Source organism: Thunnus albacares, chromosome 11 (genome assembly GCF_914725855.1).
Source record: "Thunnus albacares chromosome 11, fThuAlb1.1, whole genome shotgun sequence".
NCBI classification, from domain to species: Eukaryota; Metazoa; Chordata; class Actinopteri; order Scombriformes; family Scombridae; genus Thunnus; species Thunnus albacares.
The window spans coordinates 15940623-15965162 of NC_058116.1; the positions used below are offsets into that span (position 1 = coordinate 15940623).

General features: G+C 39.2%; 3 protein-coding genes across 3 annotated transcripts; 1 reads left to right on the plus strand and 2 right to left on the minus strand.

Annotated features, from left to right (window-relative positions):
- Positions 1 to 1105: 1105 nt before the first annotated feature.
- Positions 1106 to 7042, minus strand: phgdh (phosphoglycerate dehydrogenase). The gene is made up of 12 exons (XM_044365363.1): positions 6807 to 7042; positions 5765 to 5916; positions 5611 to 5676; positions 5449 to 5503; positions 5204 to 5302; positions 4986 to 5118; positions 4750 to 4898; positions 4432 to 4584; positions 2873 to 3011; positions 2469 to 2596; positions 2150 to 2372; positions 1106 to 1550 (listed from the first exon to the last, which is right to left on the minus strand). The coding sequence occupies exons 1-12, from the start codon at positions 6942 to 6944 to the stop codon at positions 1396 to 1398; spliced, it is 1590 nt and encodes a 529-aa protein (XP_044221298.1). The 5' UTR covers positions 6945 to 7042; the 3' UTR covers positions 1106 to 1395.
- Positions 7043 to 12341: 5299 nt separating this feature from the next.
- Positions 12342 to 17030, plus strand: cfap210 (cilia and flagella associated protein 210). The gene is made up of 9 exons (XM_044365365.1): positions 12342 to 12529; positions 13432 to 13640; positions 13769 to 13942; positions 14045 to 14250; positions 14448 to 14604; positions 14690 to 14829; positions 14935 to 15127; positions 15281 to 15445; positions 15794 to 17030. Exons 1-9 carry the CDS (start codon positions 12481 to 12483, stop codon positions 16145 to 16147), a joined length of 1647 nt encoding a protein of 548 aa, XP_044221300.1. The 5' UTR covers positions 12342 to 12480; the 3' UTR covers positions 16148 to 17030.
- ppig (peptidylprolyl isomerase G (cyclophilin G)) lies at positions 16837 to 23412 on the minus strand. The gene is made up of 13 exons (XM_044365362.1): positions 23270 to 23412; positions 21932 to 22015; positions 21330 to 21404; positions 21125 to 21232; positions 20963 to 21007; positions 20787 to 20874; positions 20637 to 20666; positions 20395 to 20534; positions 20070 to 20250; positions 19796 to 19984; positions 19617 to 19707; positions 19307 to 19440; positions 16837 to 18984 (listed from the first exon to the last, which is right to left on the minus strand). The coding sequence occupies exons 2-13, from the start codon at positions 21990 to 21992 to the stop codon at positions 18003 to 18005; spliced, it is 2124 nt and encodes a 707-aa protein (XP_044221297.1). The 5' UTR covers positions 21993 to 22015; positions 23270 to 23412; the 3' UTR covers positions 16837 to 18002.
- Between the last annotated feature and the right edge of the window lie 1128 nt (positions 23413 to 24540).

The window sequence follows — 24540 nt, forward strand, 5'->3', positions numbered from 1 at the left end:
TATAGGAGAGAAGAAGTCTTGAAATACAATATTTTAGAAAAAAAAAAGAAATGCTTAAAATAGTGGAAAACGTTCCCAAATCATATGCTTAAGTAAATATTTCAGTGCAAACCTATGAGTGCATTAGTCCACTCAAATGTCATGTTTTTCTTCTTCTTGTGTATATTATAATTGAATCTTAATAAAAAAAGGGGTATAAAACTAATAGAGTTGAAAACTTGGGTAGGAGTCTATGTTGTATTTATTTATATATATATATTTCTATCTTTTTACATTTTAATTGACTAATACTTTCTCCTTTTGAGTAAGGTCCTTTTGGACAGGGAGGGGACTCGTGCATTTTGTATGTCTTGTTAAATCTAAAATTTGAAAATAAAATATTCAAAAAATAAACAAATCATGGGTATGAAGTTACAAATAGATTTGAGATTTTTAAGAGTATTTTTAACCCATTTAACTTTTTAAATGTTAGATTGAGAGTTGAAAAGTCAGAGGCATCTATCCCACCTTTGATTAGACTAATTATTATATATTTTTTTAAAAACAGATGAGCTTTTTCCATATAAAATTGTGGATCAATTGATCTGCTGATGTGAAACATTCTTTAATACTTGGGCAGTGTGCACTAATCTTGATAGGCCTTCTTTCTTCTTTAGTAATCAAGGATCTTCCTAATGATTGATAGATCCATGTGTAGCCATAAATTAAATCTCTGTTCTACAGATTTGATTAAAAGGGTTAAAGTTTTTGAGTTCAGAGCAGAATTTGTCACATCACAAGTTCACATACACTAAGAATGGACATTTCTGGAGGACAGGCCTGACACTTCATATTTATAGCATGAAAAATCTGCTACATAACTTATTTACACTGATTTACCAGTTTATTATGTTCCCCTGTACAATGCAATATGATCCAATACTACAAACTACTGTTTAAAATGACCATAGAATTAAAATATTGAAAATTCTATAATTATAACTTTACAATTTCCAATTTATGGCTGTTGTATTGGGTTGTATTAAATTGTCTAGGTGTGCCTAATAAGTGTGGAATAATCCCTCATGTGTTAAGTTTCACAGAATATCTAAAAACATTACCACAGTACTTTTAGTAAGTGCATTTTATTTTACATCTCTGCTTAAAATGGTCACACAACAAACCGAGCAGCACATCACATTGAAACACTTTCATCTAGTTTTACTTCAACAAAGCGCATGTAAAACATCTAAACACTGGAATGTTATCAAAATGCAAGTTTTAAACTGCAAGTGTTCAACTTCTAAACAAGTTGTTAGTTGTAAATGCTACGAAGCATCACAAGACGGCTCAATTATATTAAGACACAATTTTCAGATACTGAATGTTATCCCAGCACTGCGTTGCTCTTCTCATTTAAATGGAGAGCTGCGCTGCTTCCTTCGCCAAAGGCTTCAAGGCACCGAGGTCTCGCAGGAGGGAGGACACCCCCACACAATACCACAGATCTCCAGTGCGGTCTGCAGGAGCACTGAAAGACTGAATTTCCACTCGCTCTGCGGCCAACAGTCCTACACAAAGAACAAAATGGAGAAAATTAGTGTGAATTTAAAGAGGAAAAACCTTTCAGGAAACACTAGAATTATAACTCAATAAGGCTTTTCAATCCAAATGGAAAACCCCTTTTATCCAAGCTGACAGACAACATCAAATACTATATATTTTGTATCTGCCAGTTCCACTGAAATTATATCTTGCTCTGAAGAAAAATGTTTAAATATTAGATAACTGCACTATTACATCATTTTTAAATGATGACTACTGTTGGTTGCAAAAATGGTCTCCCACACACTGTACAGTACAATACATTTATTGTGGTTTCTCTGTGCAGAAAGTTGAGGCTCTAAAGAGGCTCTCTGATTCTGACAAGAAGACTGTGAGTCTTAAAATCTATGTTTTACATTTTATGTATGTGCTCTAATAGTTGGCATGTCTAATGTGTTTGGTCACACCACCTAACAGAAGGAATGATACACCCAAATTCACACCCACAACAGATAATGTGTGTCAAAACAGAGCTATTAGCTTTTTAGACTTATTCTAACAGTGTTATAGGATTGATCTCCCCTTTGTCATCACTGGATTACTGCTTCATTTCAAATGTTCTCACCAGCCACTGAAGACAGGAGCTGAGGATTTGCGGAGGCCTTGAAGAACAGCAGATTCCCAGTGAGAGAGACTGGCTGTCTGAACACGCTGCCGCTCAGCTCCAGTAGGACTGGCACACCACCTTGAACTGAACCGCTGGCTTTGTAGCTGCAGCCACTGGCAGCAATCTCCACCTTACACACACCATCGGCAGCCCCGTCAGACATGCAGTGGGACTGGTTGACCTGAAGAGTCGGTTTACACGTACGAAAAGGTTATTTTCCAAAGACACACGCTCATTATTGTTATGCAGTGTTTATCAGATTATGTTGATGTTGTACCGTGATTCCAGACTCCTTGGCGAGGCTCACAGCATTGATGAGGTTTGGGCAACAGCCAGATTGATTGTCAAGCAGTCCAACCAGTACGGCAGAAGTCATGTAGCCAGTGGAGGACTTCATGCAATCCCCTGGTTTGTGGAAAACAGCAGGCAAAGTCAATTGCTACTATGATCAAGTGAAACATTTCAAAGCAAAACAGTTATCATAAACAAAATTAATGATTTACATCTTCATAGTTTAGCTGTTTAACACCTGTCATACATCGAATCCAGTACCTGTTTCACAATCATACCAGCAGAGGGAGAAAAATCCCACTATCACAATATTATCCTCCTATTATACAGTATGACCCTGCCTCCTTCTCTGCAAGTCACTAAACAAACAGGTTAGACCAGTAGTTTTACCTTGAGTAGTGATTTGAAGATGGCTGAATGGTTTCTTGGAAGCACTGCAAGACTGCAGCACAGCTCCAATGGCCTCTCCAAGTTTGATCAGCTGGTGAGATTCCTGGGAGAATGTGCTGGCCATAACCTGTGCATTTACCTTCACAGACAGAACAGAATCAGAGAGCCTTTATGAACAGAGTGATCACACATTTTAGATCACATCTTGCCATCTCCTGCTAGTTCAATATTGATACTTGTCTATCATTTCAAAGGAAGACTGAGAATGAGTTTTTTTGTAATTTCATAAGTTATTTTCTAGGAAGTTTTGTGTAAATAACTATTTAATTCAGCACTAAAATGTAGGGAACATAAGGATTTCCCTAAAATAACTGTCAAATAACAATTTAAACCCATGTTAATATTTCCTCATTGTTCATCTGAAAGTTTATCTCTTATTGTGTGCTTGCCTGTAGACACATTTTCACAAGTTAAGCTGTCCAACGAGTAGAGACTCTCTAGGATACATTAGCCATTAACTGGAATTAATGAAAATGTACCATTTCATATTTCCTACAAAATAATTAGTACCAAATTTCATAGTTCTACATACATAGTCTTACATAGTTCTTAACAGGAAACATTGTAGGACCCTCGATGGACCCTCAAAATAAACCACTCATGGTAAATGAGTATTATTTCCCCAAGCAAAGTTTGAAGAATCGCAGACTTTGTGGAAAAAAATTCCTGCAAAAAGACAGACGGCTCTGAGCCATCATGGAATTACCAGACTTGTGTTTTAAAGTTTGAGAGACTGTTAGATTGGACACTGAGCTATTATAGTGACCCCATGACCGGATTAATGTCACCATCAGGCCACATCTTGGCTAGTCTTTTATAAATGTTAATTGTAAAAGTAAAGGCTACCTTGGTAGATGTCTGTACATTGTTTGAAGCTTATTTTTTAGTTTTTTTTCTCCCCCCCTCCCTGCTTACTTTTAACCGGGGTGCCCTGTTACTAGATATGGCATGGAGAGTTTTATTAAAAATGCAATCACAAATGACAAAATGTGTTCAAACATGGAGTGGCAAGATGTAAACATGCATAACTACTGCATCTTGGTTCTTCCCTGTTATCAAATTCCTTCAATTTAGAATTTTATGTTACAATTTAAAAAAGAAAAAAAGACAAATTCTACACAAGAAGATCCATTTTCTTGTCATGTTGAGGATTACTCTGCCCATGACAACAGTGGTATAATGTCTCGGTTGCGTGTGCTTACAAGACATAAGTTAGACAGAAAGCCTGTGTTACAAACTGGGGTCTAATATCATAGTCCTAGTTTTGGAGGTTGACCCATTTTAGGGACTAAAAATCAGAATAGCTCCGGCTCTGTCACATTGTTTGAACTTTTTTTTTTTTTAAATCCATCTCTGACAAGTCCCAACTTTCTGACAATGCAATGCTAAAATGGCTCTTTAACATGTTTTGCAACAAGACTCAAGGTCTGAAATGTCATTTGTTTAAAGAGGGAAAAAAAAAAAAAAAAAAAGGTGTAAGAACGCTGAGCAGAACTTACTCCTCCAACCAAGTTCTTGCCCTTCACCATGTCCACAATCTGCAGAGCAATGTCCTCTCCACAGCGCGCCTGTGCCTCCTTGGTACTGGCTCCCAGGTGAGGACAGCTAATGACATTGGGATGGTCGACCAGTGAGCGGTCCTTAGGTGGCTCCTGTGGCCAAACATGAACACAGAGTAAGATGTATACCACAGTATCTCTATTATTGATATTCTAGAGTGATTAAAAGACATCATTTGATTGTAAAAACAAATACTATAGTTGCAATACAGCACAATATTTATGCGAGTTATTTGTGTGATGCTCCGATAATCTTGCCTCAACAAAGACGTCAAGCCCAGCTCCTCCACACTGTCCGGACTCCAAAGCTCTGAGGAGAGCAGCCTCATCAATGATGCCCCCACGCGCACAGTTCACAACCTTCACTCCTTTCTTGCATTTAGCAAATGATGTATCATTGAGCAGACCTTGGACAGAAAGAGAAAGGAAATTCCTGAACATGCAAGTACAGTTTGGAATAGCTATATAATTAGGAGAGCCTCAGTGAACCTCACCAGCAGTAGAGGGCATCAGGGGAGTGTGGACAGTAATGTAGTCACATTGGGGCCAAAGCTTCTCCAGAGGCATCTGCTCCACCCCCCAGCTGGCTGACACCTCAGGTGGAGTGATTGGATCGTAGCCAATAGTCTGACAAGAACAAAAAGACGTTATCCTGTTTGTCTGCTCTAAACATTACAGTGCAGTCTTGTCATGTTGCGATGTCTTTATTTACCCTCATGCCAAAAGACTGCATTCTAGAGGCCACTTCCTTTCCTATTCTTCCAAGTCCAACTATTCCCAGTACTTTGCCATACAGCTCTGCACCCATGAACTGCAAAATTAGAAAAACCAACAGAACCAAGTGTCACATCTGATTAGCGACGACTGGCTGAACAATGGAGCCGACCATGCATCAGTAATCGCTTTGTGTGCCAACTGCAAACACAGTCGGCGGACGACCTAAAATCTCTGCTTTACCTTTTTGCGATCCCAGTTCCCTGCTTTCATGGACATTGTAGCTTGAGGCACATGTCTGAAAACAGAGAAACATATTAATGCCACTTTTACAATACTTAAGTGCAATTATAAAGACTATGGTTTGCAAGTCAATAATTGTTCATAAATAAGAATTCATCTTGCCTTGAGAGGCTCATGATCAGGGCACATGTCAGCTCTGCAGCACTGATCGTGTTACCGCTTGGAGTGCTGGATAAAACATTTGACACTCAATGGTCAGTTCATTATACTGGAAATTGGACAGTAAATCAAATCCCTGCATAAACTCAACACTTACTTCATGACAATGATGCCCTTTTTGGTGGCAGCATCAACATCCACATTGTCCACACCGGTCCCAGCTCTCCCAATGATCTTAAGATTACTAGCAGCATTGATAACATCAGCCGTGACCTTGGTTGCAGATCTGACCACAAGGCCGTCGTAGTCCTGCGACAGTGAGAAAAGCACTTTGATCTCATGATGTTTCATTATCAGTGGTTCATCCACACAAGGCACACGACTCAAGATTGTACCTAAGTCTGGGGTCATTTGATCAATTACTCATTTTTGGCAACTTTTACCACTAAAGCACAATATAAACCTTAAAACCATAATTATCACCTAATCTTGGAGGTCCTGTCTTCTAGAGGAGAATTGTGTCAAAATATAGTTTTAATACTTATTATTTCAGCAGATATGAAGCATGCATAGTGCATATTTTTTGAGTAAATTTGTGGTTAATTGTGTTTATCACAAACTGTACTGAGACTAAATGGGTTGGGGGTAAGTTGAGGGTAGTAGTGGTTAGCAGCTCATTTTTGCTCTATGACCCATCAGTGGGTTAATCCAACCATGAATCTGCAGCAGAACAAGCATAATTCATGAGGTTGGTTTCATTGTTTTCCAGTCTGACCATCTCATTCAGTGCCAAGTCAAACATTTGTTCCTGAATACTGATAAACTGCTGCATGTGGCAGTCAGGAGAAAGTGATGGGCTAAGTTGCATCAGCTTCTCAAGGGGCGGTGCTTCTAAACCTCACAATCAATTGTCACACCTCAACCTGATAAAAAAAACAAAACGTGTCTGACTCAGTTGAAAAGTAGTTCCCCCTAACCAGATTGCACGCACATTAAAATCACATGCTACTAATCTGCAGTTTAAGATATTCTCCAAAAACATCTGCAGCGGCCAAATGATGCTGCTCACAGCGACTACAGCAACTTTTTTAATGTGTTTCAGAAACTATTAGCAAAACAGAAAATCTGCATGTTGCGTAAGCCAAAAAAAAGACGACACTTGAAAAAAGTAATTATGCAATGCAGAGTGCCAACTTTACCTTAATCTCCGCGATTAATTCATCTTTCTTCATGTTCTGCTTCTCCGTGACACGGATGCCATTTTCCTGCAGAATCGCCCTGCAGCGGGGGTCAACACTTTCACTGATTAACACGGTCTTGATGGAGATCGGGGCCATCTTGGGGGTGTTTTTTGTGGTAGATTGCAACTTGTGTAGAATGGTCGCTCCGTGCAGTGATGGAGACTGGGAGTCGCTTTCCCTCTGCTGGTTTTGAATGGTTATCTGGATTTTAAGACGGCCCCTTTCAAAGTAAAACCCGCCTCTCATGTATCTCCTGCTCTGACGTAAACGTGCACATTACCATACTGGAAACCAGTTGAACAGAACATGCTGGAGATCAGTTTGATATGACTAGGCAAAAAAAAAAGTTGTAGTTGCAATTGCAAGAATACAATTTAAAATTACTCCAATACTAGAAAAAAGTCCTGCATTCACATTTTACCAAAATATGAAAATATTGTATTGCAAAAAAGTACAAAATGTACAGAGGTACATAGCAGCATAAAGGGGAAATACAAGTGCAGTACAAGTACCTCAAAATTGCACTGAAGTACAGTTAAGTATCTGAGACAAAGAAAAAGAACCATCCTGTAATTAATTTTAGGATATTAGCTATAAGGACACAATACAAAGGTTATGTCAACAAGAGAGAAGTGATCACCATAAAGTCACACACAAGCTCCTGTGAAGATATGGAAGAAATTATAATACAGATGTTTTTGTTGAAATACATCAGGAATCATTTTAATTCCTAAAGGAACATCAAACTTGTTCACATCTTCCTCCTTTTAACAGTAGGTCAGGTCAGTCAGGTCATTTTTTTCTTGAGTCTTAATTCAACAGACGCTGTTCATCACCTGACTCATTAGCCTGCACATGACAGCCCCCCTTGTTGCAGTGCCGGCTCAGTAATTCAACATGTCTGTCACAGTCATACTATTATATCTGCTAAACTTTAAAACACATTTAATTTGCTTTTGTGCAGAAACAGCATAAGTGTCTTTATGTATGTCAGCCAGCTGTGATGGATTGGAGACCAGTTAAGTGTGTTTCCCTGCCTTCAGTACACCGAATAGAGGTAGGAAAGAATGCCTGAATACAAGTATGAACTTGTGGGAGTTATATAATAAACCAAAATCTTTCATCCTGTCACTTAGTTTACACATTCACTTTCACCTGATAGCATTACAAGCTGGTTTAATGTTTTTAATATTGATAGAAAACTGATGACCTCGTTTTGCACATCTGTCATTGAGTTTTAACTTTTGGTCTCATAGGATTGTCTGGCAAAAACCAAATGAATAAATGAATAATGATAGTGAGTAAGAAGATTACTGGTGAGCAACAGCCCTCAATCTCAGACATTATTAATAGAGGAGTCTGGTAAGATGCAAATAAATCAAGAGTTTGAGCTGAGGTGCATCAGATTCATTCATTTTCAATATGTGCAATAAAATCGCTGAATTTGCACTCCAGCAATCAATCTACATAATTTGTAGTTACTAAAAAGACATTCTTTGTCCTGTTGTCTTATTAGTTTTTAACTTGTCCTTATTATTTGTACTTGTTTGTTTTCAATTACAGTTTGCTCTTATTGATAGCGTGTTACTCTGTAAATTCTACTTATTTTTAATCTCTAATATTTGAATCTTCATCTGTTTTATTGACAGATGAGTTTGTTTTAATGTGTGTTTTTGTCATGCTGTAAGCCAAATTCCTCATGAAGAACAATAAAGACCGAACTGATACGGTGAACACAGTTTGGTCAGATGAATCCATGGCTGCTACATTAACCTTCTAGGGGGGCCTGTTAACCCCCCCAGTTCATCCCAGTCTCTGTGCAATGAGGCTTGGATACTGGAATACAATGTGGCCTCTTGGTAATTATGTGGTAATTTAATTAAACACATTAATTTAGAAATATGCACCAGTCCAAAGTCTTAGAACTTTTAAAAATGTTTAAGCAGGACATCAAACTCAAATAATAAAGCAGGACCTGTTGTAAGGCCCTACCATGCATGTTGATGTTTTATTTTAGTGGTGCACATTAACGGACACATTCTCTACTTGATTAGCACAAATTTAATTTGACATGTAGTAAAAATGGAGCTTTCAAGGACTGTTTGGCTCCAAAATGTCTTGGAAATCTCAGGAGTTCATGATGTAATTTCCAGATTTACGACAACCTGTGCCAGAAACAGCGAGGCAGCCCCCCAAAAAACGCATTCTTACTGTTTGACTGCACGGATGCTGATCTTAAAGGCTTCATTTGTTTCCTGTAAACATAAAGATGATACTTGACCCAAAAAAAATCTAATTTAGTTTTATCAATCCACAACTCCAGTCTGGCTTTCCCAGTATGTCTCCTTCTCATTGAATTGGCGACAGATGCTACATATTGAAACTGTTGTATCTTGTGTCTCAAGGATAACTTGAATCGGAATCATTTCTCCACCAGTCATTTACTTTTCCCCTGCAGCCATATCCAGGCTGGGCCTTCTTGATAACATAGGCCTTTCCCACAGCAGACCACTTGACTTGTTATAGTAGGAAAACTACAGGTGATACTAATAATATTAATGATGGCTCTGTTCTGTTAAATGTCCCAGTAACTGATGACAGTGAGCTAGCATTAACACAGGACCAGAACCCTGAAACCAGAGTAACTAAATGGAATCCAGTCATCATTCATTTTATTATTTGCACCTGTGCTTTTCCTACTGACACATGTAGGAAATTGTCTTTTGTGATAAAGACCTGTTAGTGGACACAGAAACAAGGTCTCTGGAAACAGACTTGACTTTAGATTATTGGTGATTTGCTACAATCTTGTGTCTGACTCCCTCTGACAGTTATCTGCTTTTCTTTATTCTCTTCATGTTCAGCACATTACTCAGTGACACAAAACAGCAGAATGACAAACAGCTCTTCTCTATTTAAACTATAGTTTGATTGTTTTATATGGCAGACACCTGCGACTCACACAGGTAAGTTTTACTACTGATTGAAGGAGAATCAGCTGCTTGAAATCCTATTATCTCTTAAAACCTCTTGCAGGTGCTAAGACTATTGTGACCTGCAATGATTTCTAAATCCCTTATAGGACTTCTATATGGCATAAGATTTATTTATTTAAAGTAATTTTTAATTTTTAACACTTTTCTGGAAAAAATGTTGCATTATTTCAAAAATAATCATGGTTAAGGTTGACTGTACACAAAGAAACTTTCACACAACTAGTTGAAAGTTGCAAATTGCATGAAACATAATTTCAATGCAACTTGACACTTACATGAAGCAATTCAAAAATAATCAAAGTCTCATGCAACATGATTTAATAGTTTATTTCACTAAGATTAGCAAGCTAGTTTAGACTTTTTTTTATCTGGAAAAATTAGTTAAAAAATCATCCAGAATTTTTGAAAAATAATGATTTAATAAATACATTAGAATACAATGTGCTCAATAAATAACAAATAACATACAAAGAAGATGAAACCTATTAATGTTACCAAAGGGGTGACAGATGTGGTCCTGGACAAGCTTGCTGCTCTTCGTAGTCAACTTTACATTTCAATCATTACCCAAATAATTAAAAAGGTGTTTCAACATAACCTGCTGAGTCTCAGGTTTGCAGAGCTCTCTGTTCCAAAACCCCTTGCCCTTCAGAGTTTCAGCAACATGTTTGCTTAAGGTATCAGTGGGATCTACTACTGTTGGCTGCTGCAGACAACTCAGTATGCTACTTCAATTTTCCATCTTGGTGCCATCATTCTCTTTATTATAATCTGCTCTTCTTTTCCTTCATTTTGTTGTTGGTGCATCAGGCGTTGTCAAGCTGGAGTCACTGGTACTTGGACCGCTGTTGGCACTGGTGTCCCCATGATCCTGTTTGCCATCTTCCTCCTATAAAATGAAATGCTGGCTGTGTCAGGATTATGTCCAGAAAGGGCTTCAAGTCATTCATATCTGGTGTAAACACCCTTAAAAAGGATCTGCAATGTAATTTCCCCAAACTAGAGTTGTTGGTAAAAAAGACTACTACACTACTTCTTATGTGTATTTACAGCAGTGTTTGAATATGTATTCAAACACTCTCTAGAAGGATGCCAGGAGTGTCACCCATCTGCACAGATGTAGCTGGGGTAACCTCCTCACCAAGTTTGTCCCCAGAACAGTGTTGTGGTCCATGCTATCCTGGCTTGGCTCTGCTTTCGACACATCCCTCAGGAACTGCGGTATGGCAAATATACATATATCAGTCCCAACACCAGATCGCTGTGAGCTTTCCATGTTCTTGGCCTTATGGTTGAAGATGGTCTTCATGTTGTGAAACTCCTGTTAGGTAAAGTTAGATTAAGTTAGCTGGATACAACGAGAAAAGGCCAGCTAGATGGATACCTACTGTGAATCATTTTATTTATTTAGCCTATATATTTATTTATATGAATGTGGTTCTTGTCTGTTTGTCCGGTTTTTATCTGTCCTATGTTCGTTAATCCTACTGATGCACATTACTGTAGCTTTAATCGAAACTGCCCCAATAAGGGAATACAGTTGTATTTGTATTTCAAGTCATGTTTCAGCTCAATGTTAATCATTTCACCTTGGCTACTGGGTTATCTTTTTGATTACTTTACTACAGATCATAGCATTTGTAAGTTCATGTTTTAAGTAGCCACTTACGGTTGTAGCTGATGCCTCTTTCATCCTGTCCAAGTAGAGCAGTAAGTTCACCCAGGACCGCACCTGTCTCCCCCTCTGTAATGGGTTTCATCCTCCGGGTCCCAAATGAATCTCTGCTCTGTGTAAAATTAAGCGGGTGTCAAGAGAGGAAATAACCTAACGTTATGTAGATCACGATAACAGCAGCAGATTTCAGAAGATTAGCTGACAAAACAGGCAACAAGCGTCAGCAAAATGTTCAAACAACCGTCATGTTAACGTTAACTAAGCGGTTAGCTCGTCACCGGTTAACTGCAATGTAAACAAACTTTACCCAGCTCGTGTTTGTTTTTTGAGATGGCTCAGCTGTTTGACAAAATAAAAAACTTTAGTGTTACCAACCTTGCATGAAGTCTATGAGGATAATCTCCTTCAGAAGCGTCCAAGAGGCCGTCTTCTGTTTTATTATGTTGTTCATTTTGGTGATAGACTGTCGAGTTGAAATCAATCAGTTGAACTGACACAGCATCAACGGTAGATTGACGTCGTCACCTGACACGTTACCAACGTTTTGATTGGCTGTTGGATGAAACTAGTTTAACAAAGTTGAGTTTTACAACTGTTGCAGCTGGGTTTCAGACAAGTTTCAAGTGAAGGCTTTACACCATGCAATTCATTTGAAACTTAGTTTTACATAAATTTTAGGTAACTAAAGCTGCGTGACAGTTTCACAGCGGATATCCAGTCTGAGGCAGCTGTGTATATAGAAGTGAAACAGTCATGACAGTGAGCTGATGGTCAAATTCAAACAACACAGCGCCACCTGTCGTGTTCAACCGTTGCTTAGATACGACGCAACAAATGCGGACCTGATTCAGCTTTATGTACCGTGGATAACGTTACAGAAAGCTACAATTTTTCCTTATCAAGTGTTTAATTTGGCACTAATATACTCTTTTCTAATTACTGGGGAATATAACGAATACAAATGGCATCAGTGGTTCAGCACGGCCGACGGAGAGGAGCCAGTAAAAGCGGTGAGAGTTAAAGAAACATAGTTATGGGTTGACCTCAGGTTAGCTATGACTCATATAACATATTATTCTTTGATATTAGAGGCAATCTTGTATTTTTGTAATGTTAAACGAGCAGTGTATCAGTCAGTCACTAAGTTCAGAACAATGTCTTTGAGCTTGTTTAATTATTATGCAGCCAGATGAATGCACTTATTTATTCACTTTCAAAGGAAAACAACTTTCTGCACAATATTTTATGGGGAAACAGGATTGCTTTTTGTTTGTAGTATAAATGAAGTTTGTTTTTTTTCATTTATGTTTCTCATATGCAGGGCTGTAGCCAGGATCCCATGAAAAATTGTTTGACTAGCCACCAAAAAGGAAAAAAAAGAGTTCACTTACAGTATATTTTCTGTAGATACTGTTTCAAAGCCTTCTTCACAATCCCAAGATATAATTCTGATGGAGAAATACTGAATTCCTTCATTATATTTCAATTTATTACATTTCCCCCCTACAAACAGCCAAATTTTAATGTATCTAGTCTAAAAAAAAACCATTCAGTTATTTCCTTTAAATGCCAATCTGTAATGTTGAAAGACAATTCCTCACTCTGTTCATCACTCAACATATCCGCTGTTTTGTTCAAAACCACTATGTGTGGTTGCATAGTGTAAACTGGTCCTGAAATTGTTCAAATCTCCACATTCCCATAAAACAACATGAGGAGACGTGAGCTCAGTGTGCTCAATGATAGCAGCCCTGCACATATCAGCCATTGTTTTGCACACAGGAAATAAATATTCTATAACATTCTACAGAAAAGCATTACAACATAATTATTGTAAATTATTAATGTGAACGGCACCAAACTATCTAAATTCAGGAGGTCTTCTTGTGGTAACTTTCTGCTTTATTCGAAGCATCTTCAGCTGAGGAAGCCAGCAGGATGGTCCAGCCACCAGATCTCCGACAAGTCACCGTCTTAAGCAAGGCCGAGTGGCTGAGGATTCAAGATGAACTGAACCAAGTGAATAAAGACAAGGAGAGTATGAGGGAGGCGATGAAACAGAGAGAGGCCCTGCACCTGCAGTCCAAAGAGGTGGTGAAGCAGTGGTCCAATACCATTGTTGTAAGTTGACTCTACTTAGATTTCATCTGCTTTATTAAATCCAGATGTGCTTGTAAGGTTGCAAAAAAAAGCACAATATCCTGCAGTAAAGCAAATGGCTAACACATTGTGGGTGTATTCATTTTAAGGGTCAAAGGCAGAAGAAGCTTGAGGCAAAGAAGATTCGGGAGCAGACTGAGGAGGAGAAAAGGAAATTGACTGATATAGAAGAGGCTAAATATCAGGAGCAAAAGCGGAAAGAGGCCATTGAAAAAGCCAAGAAACAGCTGTATTATCAAACCGACCGGGTCAAAGGGTTACACGTTAGTATCGCTTGAGTGTTGACACCACTGCTGCAGCATCATTGTGTCACTTGGCTATACATTAATGTTATAGGATAACGATGATTTTGACTGCTTCCGCAGCGTGCGCTCTTGCTGACAGAAGTGCTGAAGGAGAGGGAGGCCCAGATTGAGCTGAAGCAGAGAATAAAGAGCGCCTCCAAAGATGTGGACAAGGACTTCCTGGAGATGGTGAAGACCAAAGAGGATGAAGCTCTGAGACAGGAGCAGGAGAGGGCTCTCCAGACAAAGCTCAAAAGGCAGGCTGTAGCAGAGGACCTGAAAAACCAGTAAGTCTCACATCAGACTCCACAACTAGCTTTGAACAGGATGCAATTACACCAGTTTCAAGGTCTTAATAGATATGATGGCGCTCTCTATTTCAAGGACATGTGTTACTATTGTATTATGTCTATTGGATGGCAAAATTTCATGAGAACATCCTGTTTTGCAAGTGGAGTGAGGATATTTGATTCCTTTTCTTCAGGATAAAGGACAACGAGCTGGCAAAAGAGCGACAGAAGCTGGAGATCAGGAAGGACGGAGAGGAAATCCAACAACTTCAGGAGCTCTATCAGTGGGAGCGAAGAATGGAGGAAGAGCAGAAGGCAAAGCAGAAGAGAAACGTTATGCAAGCTCACCTGGTAGGGTCTTAAGAGCACAGGGTATTAAGTTAAGTATTCATGTCCTTATTTCGTAACATAAAAGTTTACTTGTGCACATTTACAGGAACATCTCACAAACAGAGACATCATTAGGGCAACAGATGCACAAAAACAGGAGGCGGAGGAGGAGCGAAGAAACATTTTTCTCTCTGCAAAGCAAAAAATGATGAAGTTAAGGAAAGAGAAAGAAAAGGAGTTGCTGAGGTAAGATCCAGGAAAACGATATAATTGGAGATCAACCTTCTTGTGCATTCAATCATCTGCCTTTACATCACAAAAATAACTATGAATTCTCGTGTCATTGTTCAGTGAGGCCCAGATGCGCAGAGAGCAGATCACGGCCAAGCTTACAGTCACACAGCAGCAGCGAGTGGACAGTGAGGAGCAGAGAACCGCCAAGGCTGTGGCTGAGCGGGATATAAAACAGGCACAAAAGCAGAGGGATGAGGAGGAGAAGAGGGCTGCAATGTTGGAGTCGATCGCTGCATACAGAGAACGCATGGTAACACAGCTATTGCATAAAACATTTTTAATCTATTGGTACGTGTGGCGTCAAGCAATAAAATGTGCAAATGCAATCAGGTTTGTGTTTTTTCATCCAGCTGCAGCAGACGTAATGTTGTCCCAAACTGTAACATAACTTGTGTCCCTTCAGAGACAAGAAAAGGAGCAGAGGGACAAGATCAGACAACAGGACACCCGGGACGCGCTCCAGGCTAAGAGAGAGGCCGACAGAATATTTTCTGAGAAACAACAGCTGAAGGCTCAGAGGATCAGAGAGGAAGAAAGAAAATTACAAGACTTCAACGCCACACAAATGGTAACATTGAAGCTATTTCCACCACATATGGGCTCACTCACAATATGCATCTAAAAGTGGGAGATTTGTTGTGTTCTTTTTATCCATTTCACTTGATTTGAACTACTCTAGTTTACTTTTAAAGTATTTTATCATTTGTAACCCTTTTCTTTACTTTTGCACTTTTTAATTGTAAATCTTTTACCTTTACTGTACTTTTGTTACTCTGTTAAGCACTTTGAATTGTGCATGAAATATGCTATACAGATAAAGCTGCCTTGCCACATCATTATAAAGATAAACACTATTTTTTTTGGGTTGTTCTCTGAAAGAAGACGATGACAATTAACTTCCATCTTTTGACTACAGGCTGAAAAAAGCGCCAGGCATCATCAGCTGAAAAGAGATGAACACGCATTTGAAATGAAGAACGCAGAAGTCATCGCTGAAGAGGAAAACCAGTTTCAGCAATATTCACGGCACATCATCAACGCAGCAGCAGAGGCTCAGCGAAATGTGTTTCCGCTGTGCAACGCTGCGAGGGAAGGGATTGGAGGGGGACTCGGTCCCAATTTTTGTGGAGTGAGACCTAGCTACCTCGTTCAGGACACTACTGGTGCTCAAATGCCCAAATACGTCTCCAGCACCACCCAGAACATTAAAAAGCTTCATGAGGTCGTAGATATTGAAGAAGCAAAGAGGAGACTTGGATTTACATGGTGATACTTCACTCACATTCAGCTAGTTTTGGTTCAAAGAATGTTCCCTTAAATTTACCATCGATGAATAATCTGAACATTTTACTAACGTTAAAGTATTTTGACAAAATCTGTTGGTAAGCACTCCCTCATTCACTGTTGCCCATATAGAAGACACTCAACATTTCACTCTGTAGCGAGCAGTAAATTGGGATTTCAGGTACGTATAAATAGTAATCATTTTGCTTTTTCACTCAGGGTGAAGTGTTCCACTAATTTTCTTGGCTATAAAATGCAATATATTGCATTATGGGATTGTTAGCAGAAAGTAGTGTCCATAGTACGTCCTGGTGGCCTACTGTAGATGTTCAAGCTGCTGACCACAAGTCCAGCTGGGTATCTGTCATTGTTTGTTCCCATCTTCCTGAAATCTGAGGGCATTACAGACACTACTCTATAAAGTTAATAGGGAGTGATTTGGGACACAACCAAAAACTGAGGTAAGGTCAAGCACCCTAAGCTGAGGAGGTGACTCATCTGGGCTAATAATATGAACTTTGGGAAACACTGAACCAAGCATGGATGACAGTGTAAATTTCCTATAATAATGTTATCACTGTTTATTACTGTTTTGCGTGCTAATAATGTTTGGACCACCAAAAGATGAGATGATTTTGTTTGTAATTGCATTTACAGAATATTAAAGCAACTGCATAAAATCAAAATGGAAATTTTTAATTCATTCTACACTGCAGTCGTCCTTAAAACCAGCGTGCACAAAACAATTCATACAAACTGATTTTATGTTGTACTTACAGCATGAGGATTACAGTAATAGGTCATGGATGTAAAAAAAAAAAAAAAAAAAAAAAAAGTCATGGATGTACATAATACATCATTAACAGGGGTAAACATGCAAGAAATTATGAGTGTGTTTCTCTTTCAGACTGACCGCTATAGTGAAAATAACGTGACAAGTAAACAGACATTTTGCGGTCCTTATCCCCGAAACCAACTTCATTAAATAACATTAAAACAAACTTCAGTAGAAAAAGTACTGGGGGAAAAAAGATCTCTGTTGCAGTAAAATCTTAAGATTTTTTTTTTTTTAATTTTATTTTTTACAAACTGTCTGAAACTGGAACTATTGTAAAGCCAAAATATAAATTTACCAAATAATCCAAAATTAAAAAAACACAGCCTGCAAACAGACTTCTTCTGGTCATGTACAATTAAAAGAACACCGGGTACTTTTACACTCTGAAGTCCGCACTGTAGGTGAATTCCTGTTCAGTCACAAATCATTTCCTCATCACTGGCCATGCAGCTCCAGCTACCCATCAGTAGTGTAGAGCACTTAATCCACACAAAATTCAGTTCACAATCCATCCAGCCAAATCTCACATGATGCTACAGTCTGTCATTACAGCTTTCGACGGTTGTATTAAATGTCAACAGTTGTTTTTTCTGCTTGATCTTTTTCTGTTTTCCTGCACAGCTTCCATCTGTTGCGCTCTCTTCTCTGCAGAGTCGGACTGACCGTCAGGAGCACCGGGAGAAATCCCGATGGGCCGGTCGGTATGTGGGCTGCTTAAGCAACCCATTATACAAAAACATGAGCGAGACAGATGCGTCGGCGGCCAACCAGCAGTGTTTTGTTGTCCCAGTCTGACCCTGCTTCTCCGTTTATTACAGTTTTGGAATCTAGGTCGGACAGGCTGTGTTGTAGAATCATTTAAGCTTGGGCTGGACTGTGGATTTCCTTTTTTTTTTTTTTTGCACTGAATGAGGAATGTGCCCCACTCTGGATGGTAAGTTTGAATGCGTAGTGGATAAAAAACAGGAACAAAAACTATTTCTTTAGGGATATCTTCACAGGCTCAGTCGCTGTCAGAGCTTGAGCTAGAGCTCGATTTATTCCTCTTGCTGTTGTTTCTGTCTTTGCCTTTTGTACTATCTGGTCTTGGTCTGGCTGGGCTTCTTCTGTCTCTGGAGGTACTATTTGCTCCTCTTCGCTTGGTATCTGGGCTTTTGTGACTCTTCCTTTTATCTCTATCACTCTCAGAACTGCTGCTACGCCTTCTCCTTTGGTTGGCAGGTTCTCTGTCTTTTCTATGAGATGACCGTTCTTTGCTGTGGTCTCTCTTATTGCTCTTACTTCTGGAGCGCCTGCTCCTGTGCGAGTCTCTAGTCTTACTTCTGTCTGGACTTCTTGGTCGAGGCTCCCTGCTCCTGGACGTTCCTCGCCTCTTATCCTCCTTTTCACTGTTGTGTCGCCTCTGCTGACTCCTGCTGCGTTCCCTGCCCCTCTCTCTGTCTTTTTCTCGTTTTTCCTCCTTGTCTTTTGATACCGCAGGTCCGCCCCTGTCCCTGTTTCTGCTACTAGATCTGTGCCCGTCTTTTGAAGTTCTTTCCTTGCTTTGTGACTTTGTCCTAGTCCTCTCACCGTTTCTTCCTTTTGTATCCTCTTTATGCTTTTTATCAGACTCGTGACCCTTATTTCTATCTTTATTGTGATCAGATTCGGACTCCTTTTCTTTCTTATTAACACTTCGGTCTTTGCTCCTTGAGCGGTCTCTCTTGTTATCACTTTTGTGCTTGTGACTCTTCTCTCTGCTTTTTGACCTTCTACTCTTTTCTCGGCTTTTACTGCGGCTTTGAGATTTGCGGCTTTTCTTTGCCTTCTGTTTGCTGTGTTTCTCATCCTTCTCTTCAGTGTCCTCTTCTTTGCTTTTGGATCTATGAGATCGAGTTTTCTTGTCTTTTTTACCCTCAGCTGAGTGTTCATGCTTCGTGCTGGAGGTCCGTCGCTCTCTTCTTGGAGCTTTAGCAGCCTCATCCTTGGCATCATTCATGTCACCTCTGTTAAAAAAAAAAAAAGTGGAGAGAAAATGTCACCAACCAAATATGACAACTTACATCAGTGTTTCCCCTACCTAGGTTGACAGCTTTTTTTTTTTTTTTATTAAGTACTTAAATTCTGCACGAAAACCCTGCCGAAGACAACATACCTGCCTAATTCTTATCAGAACATTTCAACTGTCTTGGATTAGAAGTAAGTAAACCCTAATTACAGACCCAAATTATGATGCTCCCTCTCCACCCCTCTTTTTCTATATCTAACAAAACTGTCCACAAGGCAGATGTGTGTTAACATACTCTTTAATAAGTGAGGGTATCTTACCTGTCACCCTTAATCCAGCGCTCTCCAGTGACTGCCCTCATCCTCTGACGCTGCATCTCCTGACGCCAGTGTGGAGGAGTTTCACTACGCCGAAAACGATCCCTGGACCTTGAACGAGATGGAGTCCGATACCTCTGGATGGGAGAAATGACAAACCGCTTACATTACGCAAACTTTCTAGATACAAACAGACTGGTATAAAAAAGGTTACTGCCACTGCATTAACAAACGCCATCTGGTATATTCCAGTTTCATTTAATACACATGAGAAACTGACAAAGTGTATAAAGTTTTGCAGCAGTGCACTTACCCTCGGACCCCTGCCTTTTATCTTCCTGCCGGATCGTGTCATCACTAGTCTTCTGTGATATGCTGACTGAGAATTATATGTTATGCCAGAACTGCGAAGAGAAAAACAAGAAGATTAACAAACGTATGCAGTAAAGTACAATTAAAAATGTTTGGATGTTTGTCAGGAAGAGGACAAACCTCTCTCTTGGCCTTTCCTCTTTATGTCGTTGTTCCTTCTCAGCCTCCTCTTCTTTTGGCTTCTGGACTGCCTGCGGGCTTCTTCTCATGAGGAATCGATTCTCAGGGATCGGTGGTATTTCTTCAGGACGTACAGTAGATGTAACCAACTCTTCTTGTTCTTTTTCTTCAGCACTTTCAGGCTCTGACCTGTGAAAACATTATAGCTCAGACAAAAGACACTTGGTGCCGTTTACAGTGAAGACAGTTGAAAATAAGAAAATAAATGAAATACCTTTTGGTGTCCTTCTTCTTCTTCTGTTTCTTTTTTTGTTTTTTCGCCCTCTTTTTCCGCTTCTTAGATTCCTTATCAGATTCTTCAGATTCAGAGGAGGATTCGGAGGAGCTCTCAGAGTCACTGGAACTACTGCTGGAGCTTGAGGAGGCTTTCTCTTTCTTTTTTTCATTTTTCTTTGCTGCATACATTTAACAGTCTGTTAGAAGTACTATTTTGTAAAATCTTAAAGCGAGATCTGCTCAGACAACAGTTGGGAAGAAAATCTTAAGTTTAAGTTTGAAACTCATTTTGAAAATTCTGAAAATGTTTCACACAAACAAACCTTTAGATTTAGGGATGAGCTCTCCACAGTTCATAACTTTCACCTCAGCATATGGCCTGCTATTATGATCCGTTTTCTGGTTCTCCATAGTTTGGACAACCTCTTGCCCAGAAATCACATGGCCAAAAACCACATGGACACTGAAAACAAACAAACAAAAAGACAGTAGCTATGTAGATCTATGTCAAGCAAAACATATTGTGGGTACTGTGCAATAAATCAGAATTTCAAGCAGCACTTACCCATCCAGATGTGGTGAGGGTTTTGTTGTTCTGAAGTGCCGCAGAAGGTGAATCAATGAAAACAAGAAAAAAAATAAGGTTTAGGGATGACAGAACCAACTTATATATCAAATCAGTGATATACAGTATAGCAATTGAGGTGCTACTTACATGAAAAACTGTGATCCATTTGTATCTTTGCCCCTATTGGCCATAGACAGCAGGTACTCCTTGTTGTGTTTAACAGCAAAGCTTTCATCTGGGGGAAAAGCATAAGATTGTACTGCCATCTTGAAGCCAACGTCGGTTTCGACAACAACTGACACCTCTGACAGTCGCCTCTTTACCTTCAAAAAAGCCTCCATAGATGGATTCGCCTCCTCTTCCATTGCCTACGATGACAAAGAACAAAGAAAACATAAGCAAAGGAGCTGCTGCAGGAAAGATTTAATGCATTATGAAACCCTGTTAGTCGTTGCTTATTCTACATGTAGCAGATCAAAACTCACCTTCACTGAAGTCTCCTCCTTGAATCATGAAGTCTTTCACGATCCGATGGAACAGACATCCTTTGTAATGGAGAGGTTTCTGAGTTCCTTTGCCGATACCTTTCTCACCTGCATGAACAACAACAGTACTTATCAATGTTCGTCTGTGCCAAGGAAAAAAGTTTGCTGGCATATTCTTATGGTAAAAAATAAAATAATTGTTCACCTGTGCAAAGGCATCTGAAGTTTTCACATGTTTTGGGACAGATGTCTGAAAACAATTCGACCACAACTCGGCCGACTGTGAGGAGAAAGCGATGTCATACTAATTTACTTTTGTTTATTGTGATGGGACACTATAGTCAGTTGTCAGTGTATCTGGAACACCTTGCAAAAACTAATGACGTCTAATACAACAGCCCGATGATAAATCCTACCTACATGAAGGTGTAATGGCCAGGTTTTGTTAAAACTGTTTTAGAGATGTGTTGATTCAACTTTGTGGTCATTTTTGAGGCTGTAGTTTGTGGTGATGTTGAAGTTTATTGTGGGGTGTTTCTATTATTATGTCTACCCCCTTTTTGGGAACATTACATTTTAGAAACAAGCACAACAAAACATAATATAATTTAACAACACCACAAACTGAAAGCAGTAAATTGAATCACTTCTCCTTAAAGCTTTAACAATAAATGACCTTTACAACACTCACAAAGGTGGGATTCATTGCAGGGCTGTCATGTTAGACTGCATTAGTTTTAACTCAACACACAGCAAACTGAATGAATGTATCAGTGAGCAATCAGGAAGTTAAGGTTTCTCTCTTACCGAGCACATTGCCGATTCCAATGTCAAGGAAACACCGAGAACGTTGAACCTTGATCCCCATGATCTCCTGTACTGAATAAATACCTGAGACACATAGATAAGACAAACATTAGTGACAACTTCAGTGGTCACGTTAGGTTATTATTATGGATGAATTGGGATGGAAAATTAGGTCAAATATAATTAGCTGGAAAACATGCGCCCCTACTAGTTTAACAAATTATTTCAAGACTTTTAAAAAGGACAGGTTCACAATTTTTCAAGTTTGTCTTAAAACAACAGTCAGGTGCTCATATGAACAATGAAAGAGGTTTTCCTCGCTGTAATCATTCCTCCTGTTAAAAGATCCCCTTCAAATGCTCTTTCAATGAAGGTGATGGGGGCCAAAATCCACAGTGTGACCACGCAGTCATTTTGTGAAAAAATGCATTTAAAAGTTTATCTGAAGGTTGTATGAGGCTTCAGCAGTCTGAGTTAGTCATATCAAGTGGATATCTGTCACGGTTTCAGTCTTTTTAGCATCAGATTCCCTCTTTGTGTTTCCCTGTTGAGCTCAGTAGAAGTACAGTAACAAAAGAGGGACTTTGACACTAAGAGGACTGTAACTATATCTACTTGATTTGACTCATTTGGACGACTGAACCTTCATATTAGCTTCAGATAAACTTATGCACAGAAGGAGGCTTGTGGATTTTGTCCTCCATCACTTACATTATAAGTGCTTTATGAAAAGATCTTCCAATGGTCAGTATGAACAGGAGGAATAACTACAGCAAGAAAAACCTGTTTCAATGTTCATTTGGGCTCCTGACTGATGTTTTAAGACAGACTTGAAAGATTGTGCAGCTATTCTTTTAAAGAGCAGTAAGGGGACAAATAATGAAAGTGTCTAATGTACATCACTCAAGATATCTACTAAACAAAATAAACGTGAAGTTACTGAGTAGATATGCTTGAGTAAACAGTTTGATTAACGCTCCCGTTTGTTTTTGACTGGCAGGCTAACGTTAGCTTACTGACCGGCGACGCTTTTTAGGTCTCGCCTGGTTTACTGAGTTTGCGGAGAAAAAAAAGTTTCTGCTTTTAACAATCACAAATGCTCCCCTTCACACACTCTCTGTCCTTTTCTCATTAACATTGATTGTAAGGTTATGTTTCACACACGGTCGCCCACAGTATCCATCTGTAACGTCAGGCCTGCTGTTAGCATTAGCCAGCCGCAGCTACACAGCACTGACAAGGATTATTTTACATACGTTAATTTGAGTTCCTGCTACTTCCACGTGTTAACTGCTTACATATTTCGCTAAAGACATGAATGATGTGAAGTCACAGTACCTGAAAAACCAAGAATATCACTCCATACAGCAGCTGGCTCTCTCAAGCGACATGTACGTGAAGTTTCATTCAGTGTCCGGCTGCTCGCTGTTTTCTGAAGATGGCGCGGCGGGGACGTCAATGCATGTTGAGTATCATGCGCCAGTTTTTTGGGGGGATTTCCGGGTGTTACACCGTATTTGGTGACCCGTCATATTCTGTGACCTGCAGTGGTGGAAGAAGTACTCAGATCCTTTATTTAAGTTAAAGTATCTGATATATTAAGTACATCATTAATACTGATGAGTCCAATGCATAAGCAGTATTTTCATATATCAGCCCCAGTAATTTTGCAAAATTGGTAATTTTACTGTAGTCTTTCAGGAAAATGTATGTGGCAATACCTTTATACTTTTACTTAGGTATGATTTATGAAGATTTTTTTTTTTTTTACTTGTAATTAAGTGTTTTTACACTGTGGCTCTGACAGGCTACTTTAAAGGATCTAAGTACTTCTCGCTCCCAACACTGAAGGTCACATCATCTGATGGGTCACCAAATACGGTGTAACACCTGCAGACTGGCTGACTTGCTCGCTGCACGTTGCTGCCTCCCGCAGTTCAGAGGTAGATTGCCTTCTTAAAGATGTCTGAAAATGTCAGGCTTGAAAAAGCCTGTTGGTGGCTGTGAATTCGAGAACAGCTTTTACAATTATTGGTTGGTTTTCACTTGGAGTGGTTCCCAACCTTTTGGGCTTTTGACCTCTTAAAATAAAGCAAATTCTACCTGGGACCCCTTGTCACACGTCGCATAAATAAAATATTTTACTTTATTCCAATAACTTTTAGAGTCTTGAGGAGATTAAATACAGTAATTCATAATAAATAAAGCAAAAAAATTGAAGTTTAAAAAAAGTGTCAGAATGGATGGGTTAACAATTTTTCAAGTCTGTCTTTAAACAACAGTGAGGTGCCAAAATGAACATTGAAACAGGTTGTTCTTGCCATAATCATTCCTCCTGTTCATACTGACCATTAGAAGATCCCTTCATAAAGCACTTACAATGTAAGTGATGGAGGACAAATTCCACAAGTCTCCCTCTGTGCAAAAATGTATTTAAATGTTTATCTGAAGCTAATATGAAGCTTCAGCTGTCCAAAGGAGTCAAATCAAGTAGATATCTTTCAATGTTACAGTCTTTTTAGTGCTAAAGATCCTATTTTTGTACTATACTTCCACCACAGCTCAACAGGGAAACATAAAGAGGGAATTTGATGCTAAAAGACTGTAAA

Bases quoted from the DNA above. Each gene is read 5' to 3' on its own strand.
- ppig (XM_044365362.1), bottom strand. From the start codon at position 21,992: ATGGGGATCAAGGTTCAACGTTCTCGGTGTTTCCTTGACATTGGAATC. The intron at 20,875-20,962 runs GTAAAGAGGCGA...CTTTTCCCCCAG, and splicing joins CTATGGAGGCTTTTTTGAAG to ATGAAAGCTTTGCTGTTAAA. The intron at 20,667-20,786 runs GTAAGTAGCACC...GCGGCACTTCAG, and splicing joins AATGGATCACAGTTTTTCAT to AACAACAAAACCCTCACCAC.
- cfap210 (XM_044365365.1), top strand. From the start codon at position 12,481: ATGGCATCAGTGGTTCAGCACGGCCGACGGAGAGGAGCCAGTAAAAGC. The intron at 14,605-14,689 runs GTAGGGTCTTAA...GCACATTTACAG, and splicing joins ACGTTATGCAAGCTCACCTG to GAACATCTCACAAACAGAGA. The intron at 14,830-14,934 runs GTAAGATCCAGG...GTCATTGTTCAG, and splicing joins AAAGAAAAGGAGTTGCTGAG to TGAGGCCCAGATGCGCAGAG.
- phgdh (XM_044365363.1), bottom strand. From the start codon at position 6,944: ATGGCCCCGATCTCCATCAAGACCGTGTTAATCAGTGAAAGTGTTGAC. The intron at 5,677-5,764 runs GTAAGTGTTGAG...TGTTTTATCCAG, and splicing joins AAGGGCATCATTGTCATGAA to CACTCCAAGCGGTAACACGA. The intron at 5,504-5,610 runs GCAAGATGAATT...CTCTGTTTTCAG, and splicing joins CTGATCATGAGCCTCTCAAG to ACATGTGCCTCAAGCTACAA.